The sequence below is a fragment of the Sprattus sprattus genome (genome assembly GCF_963457725.1).
Source record: "Sprattus sprattus genome assembly, chromosome: 3".
Taxonomy (NCBI): Eukaryota; Metazoa; Chordata; class Actinopteri; order Clupeiformes; family Clupeidae; genus Sprattus; species Sprattus sprattus.
In genome coordinates this window covers 800,001-805,000 of record NC_137922.1, presented here as the reverse complement: position 1 = coordinate 805,000, position 5,000 = coordinate 800,001, and the positions used below count along the sequence as shown (strand labels likewise).

General features: G+C 44.8%; 1 protein-coding gene across 1 annotated transcript in view; it reads left to right on the top strand.

The window, feature by feature from the left end:
* arhgef7b (Rho guanine nucleotide exchange factor (GEF) 7b) overlaps positions 1-5,000 on the top strand; it is a gene marked incomplete at both ends in the record, with an annotated part of 27,683 nt that overhangs the window by 6,529 nt on the left and 16,154 nt on the right. The window contains 4 exon segments of the mRNA XM_080835217.1: positions 50-183; positions 1,161-1,356; positions 3,500-3,547; positions 3,550-3,587. Of these exon segments, the coding sequence (XP_080691343.1) occupies positions 50-183; positions 1,161-1,356; positions 3,500-3,547; positions 3,550-3,587 (416 nt within the window).

The window sequence follows — 5,000 nt, the reverse complement described above, 5'->3', positions numbered from 1 at the left end:
TATCCCCCCCCCTGTCTCTCTCTCTGCCTCTCCCTGTCTCTCTATGTAGAGATTGGACTGGTTGGAGACTCCGTATGCAGGCATCACTCCTCCACCCATCGGATAAAGTCCTTTGAGTCTCTCTCCTCCCAAACCTCCCACAGCCGCTCCTCAAGACTCCTGCACAATCAGTATCGAAGTCTGGTGAGTGTGAGAAGACCATTGTCAAAAACCAGACTCCAGTCTCCCAGTCTCGGATGAGTAGTGATTTAGAACTAGTACAACAGATCATGACACTTTAGGCAGAGGAATGAACTGATAAGAGTTTGAAAGAGATATGGGTAGAAACGACCACAAAGAACATTTAAAGCCATCCGGGAATGATAACAATGGAATGCAGTGCTTAAGTAAAAACGAGTAAGGTTCACGTGCATCATAAATTGAAAGCCAATGGAAAGAAGAACCTCTTCCTAAAGACCTGTCTCAAGTGATTGTGAGATCCATACTGTAGATATGGAATAAGTGGTCATCCCTGATGAGTTATATAGGCAGCCCAGGCAGTACAAGAGCCAGCATGCTGTCCAGCTGTTTCAGTGTGATATTCAACACAATGCATGCTGGTATGCTTTAGTGACATCATAAGACATCATCACTTTTGGTACAGCAATCTAGAGGCAGTATTTGCAGTGTTGAGGACTGTGACACTATAGGTTATAGGATACTCCAAAACGTGTTCAAGAAATGCTGATCATTCCCAGGGAACAAACAAACTAATACAAATGTGTATCTGTACTGTGAGTCTCTTTGGATAAAGGTGTCTGTTAAATGAATAAATAGTGTAAATAGATTTGATGTTCTCTTGACTCCTGAGCCAGTGCTTTTAAACTTACATGCACATGCGCAGTTAACACGCACACAGGTCCCTGCGGATACAACATGTTGGTGCTGCAGGGACCGTCCACGCCGCGGTCCATCCTGGTGATGACATTTGCATGTTTGCCAACCGCATGCAGACCTAAACGTTGGCGCGTATGACGTTGTCAGCTGTCATGCCAGAACTGGCTGTCATGCCAGTGACTAAAAGTAGTAAATGAACCAAAGAATGTAATGAATGAATCAAATGGATTATGAATTATGTCTCAGTTGAATATCTGACGTCTCCCTCCGTCATCCCTCTCCAGGACATGTCTGAGAGCGGGGGCCAGGGTTTGGTGGTGAAGGCGCGCTTCAACTTCGAGGCGACCAATGAGGACGAGCTCTCCTTCTGCAAGGGTGACATCATCCAGGTCATGCGCCCGGAGGAGGGGGGCTGGTGGGAGGGGATGCTCAACGGCAAGAGTGGCTGGTTTCCAAGCAACTATGTGCGCGAGGTCAAAGGTACTGCCATGTGTCTCTCGTCATAGGTCTGTGTGTGTGGGTGTGTGTGTGTGTGTGTGTGTGTGTGTGTGTGTGTGTGTGTGTGTGTGTGTGTGTGTGTGTGTGTGTGTGTGTGTGTGTGTGTGTGTGTGTGTGGGTGGGGCTGTGTGGTGCTTGTGTGTGCAGATGTGTGTTGGGGGGGGGGGGTGCATTTGTGTTCTTGTCTGTAGGGTGTGTGTGTGTGTGTGTGTGTGTGTGTCTAGCAGTCTGTTTATGTTTCATCTTTTTTTTTTTATCTTGATGCATTTTTGTGGGTGTATGTGCACGCTTAGGATCTTTGCTGGGATTCATCCTTGTGCAAACTTAAGGCGATAACTTATACTAAAATAAAATAAAATATGATGATGATATCAAGCCTACCTAGTTTCTCCCAGAACTCCCTCTTTCTGCTGTTAAGGTATTTACTATGGAACTTTTGGGAAATGACCTGCGTCGAAGCTTTTTGTTTATTTTTGAAAATGAATGTTGGAACACAAGAAAACTAGTCTGTCTTTTATAGAGAAGATCAGATACGGAGAGAATTTACGTAGGCCATTTCCTGTTTGTGTTTTTGGTGGGCTGCTCTTTGATGCCTTAGTGCTCGTATTACTCTGGGTAGTGTCTGCTTTCTGGTGCCAGTATTTGCTCTCAAATATAGTGATTTATTTAAAATCTTATATTTCACTGTAGAGTGCAGATACGGTTGGAGTTTTACTCTATTTGTGGCATTTTAGGTATTTTAGGTGGCCAGCCATCTAAAGAATTTTGAGAGAGAGAGAGAGAGAGCTAGAGAGCTAAGGAGCTAGAGAGAGAGAGAGAGAGAGAGCTAAGGAGAGAGAGAGAGAGAGAGAGAGAGAGAGAGAGAGAGAGAAGAGAGAGAGAGGAGAGAGAGAGAGGAGAGAGAGAGAGGAGAGAGAGGAGAGAGAGAGAGAGAGAGAGAGAGAGAGAGAGAGAGAGAGAGAGAGAGAGAGAGAGAGAGAGAGAGAGAGAGAGAGAGAGAAGAGAGAGAGAGAGAAGAGAGAGAGAGAGAGAGAAGAGAGAGAGAGAGAAGAGAGAGAGAGAGAGAGAGAGAGAGAGAGAGATGGCCCGAAGCTGTCATGAGTGCACACCCCAATCCATTAAAAGGATGATTTAATTTGAAGGGGAAAAAGTTATTGACCAAAAGGAGTGGTGCCAAGACTGAATTAATTCAGGCCAGCTTGGCTTAAATCCAGAGCCAGAGAGTATGAGCTCACATTAAACCATTAGAATATTAAACAGCATGGGATATTTTAAAGTTTCTACTTCTCACTCACAGATCCTGTCTCTGTTGTGGCCAGTATCAAAAATATAGAAGGGGGAGGTGGATTCTATCCAAACAGCTGTGTGTATTGTTATTTGTGTGTATGTGTGTGTGTGAGGTGAGTGCACAAATGTGTGTTTGCATATCCATGTGGTAGTGTGTGTGTGTGTGTGTGTGTGTGTGTGTGTGTGTGTGTGTGTGAGCGAGTGAGCGAGTGAGTTAGTGCATGTGTGTTTGCATATCCATGTGGTAGTCTATCCGTGTGTGCCTGTGTGTTCGTCGGACAACAGGTCACTTGGGTTGGAAAAGCAGGAAGGAAACGCTCCACTGCGCACAAAGACAGGAAACAGCCGGACCAGGGGAATGCCGCTTCCTCTCCCATCCCTGAATATTCCCCAAATACTCTCCAGCCATTGTCACCCGCCCCATGTGCCCGTTCAATCACGGACCCTTAACATCTCCTCCATCTAAAGGACCATTGCAGGAGTGCAGCCCATGGAGCTTGGAGAGATGTGGATAGACACGGCCACAGTCAGAGGGACGAGGCCCAATCGCTGGTTCTCTCTTTCATTTGGGAAGAGCCTGTGCCTCGGGTTAGAGGGATAAAGTGGAGCAGCCGGAGATCTCATTTCTCCTCAGTGCACACAAACAACGCTGCCGCCGGTTCCTTCCTGAATAAATAGTAGATGTTATTTTCTCCCCCATTAAGGCCTTCCAGGAGGCTTCGACTCGCAGTCTTCCATCTAATGGAGATAAAATGGAGTCCAGATGTTCATTGGAGTGTTTGACCCAATTTCATTGTTTCTTCTCCTCTGTCTCTCCTTCTCTCTTGGTCTCTACCAGACAAATCACTTTCTCCCAAGTCAGGGACCCTCAAGAGCCCCCCAAAGGACCTGACACCACTTCCATTAACAAGACCTACTACAATGTGGTGAGTGAGATGATGGTGTGTGGGTTTGTGCAAACTGTTTTCCACTGGGTCATCGGAGAAAGCTGCCTAATGGCAAGATGCATAGTGCCCTCTACTGCTCTCTTTGCTGCGCACACAGCTAAAGAAACACACACACACACACACACACACACACACACACACACACAAATACACACAGAAGGCCGACGAGAGCTAGCTACCTCTGTGCAGTATATAGCAATCCTAATATCAACTTTCTATAAGTCTATATAAGGACATGCCTCAGGGATGCAAAGATACAGTGGACCCAGGGTGCAGTATGTATCATTGTTTTTGGGCCCCGGCAACGGTATTGTTTAAGTATGTTTATGGTTAAGGGAAAAAAAATGAATTAACAATGACTTTTGCCTCTAGACAAATAAAACGTACTCTTCACAAAAATGGCAACATGACTGACTATGCCTTGTTTATGTCTCTACTACAGTGAGGTAGCCTTCACTTGCTCTGGAGGTCCAGCTATCAGTGGAGAGAGATAGAAAAGGGTCAATGGGCCTCATTCTCGTTCATTTTCTGAACTTCTTCTGAAATGTTACTTACGCGACTTCGTAAAAACAACGTAAGGGAAGCGCTTCCGCTGCATTCCCGAACGCTTGAAAATGCGTTCATAAGCAGCCAAAGTCTTCTCAGCTGTGTTCCTCCGGATTAGTTTCTTAAAATTGATGCGCGTTCTCGTGAAAGTGGATTTGCATACATACACACCCCGTCAGCTCCTTATTAGGGCACGCAACCGTAGAAACGTTTGCTGTCGTAATCTCCCGAATCTACACGAAAGCACCTTGCGAGTCATGTCTAAGCGGAAAGCGAGCAAAAGGCGCAGATTTAACTTAACCGGTGCAGGCATGGAGGTACTGCAGGATGTGTCCATTCTATTCCACTATGGCTATTTTAACGCGATTGGCTTTAGTGTGTATTTATTTATTCACTTACATGTGCAATGTTCGTGTACATTTTCATTCACATTCAGTCATTAGCAGACGCCTTTGTCCAAAGCGACGTACAAGGGAGAGAACAGTCAAGCTACGAGCAATAAAGACTTAGTGTAACAATAAATACTACTTTACATAAGGAATAGAAAAACGAGGCAGTTCATTCCACCAACGTGGATCTACAAATGAGAATAGTCTGGATTAGCATTCTGGTGTAGTCCTTTTATTTATTTAATGACATCACGATGCCTCGTAGAATCATGACTATAAATATGAACGTAATTGTTAATGATACAAATATTCTTGTATTTATTATTATTATAATTATTTTAATCCGAGGATGTCTGTAGTTGACGTGAACGCAATCACCAACGGTTTCTCACAAATTCAGCCAATAACCCAGTTTTTAACGTCGGCCATCTTGTGGTTATTTGAGGAATCACATTTG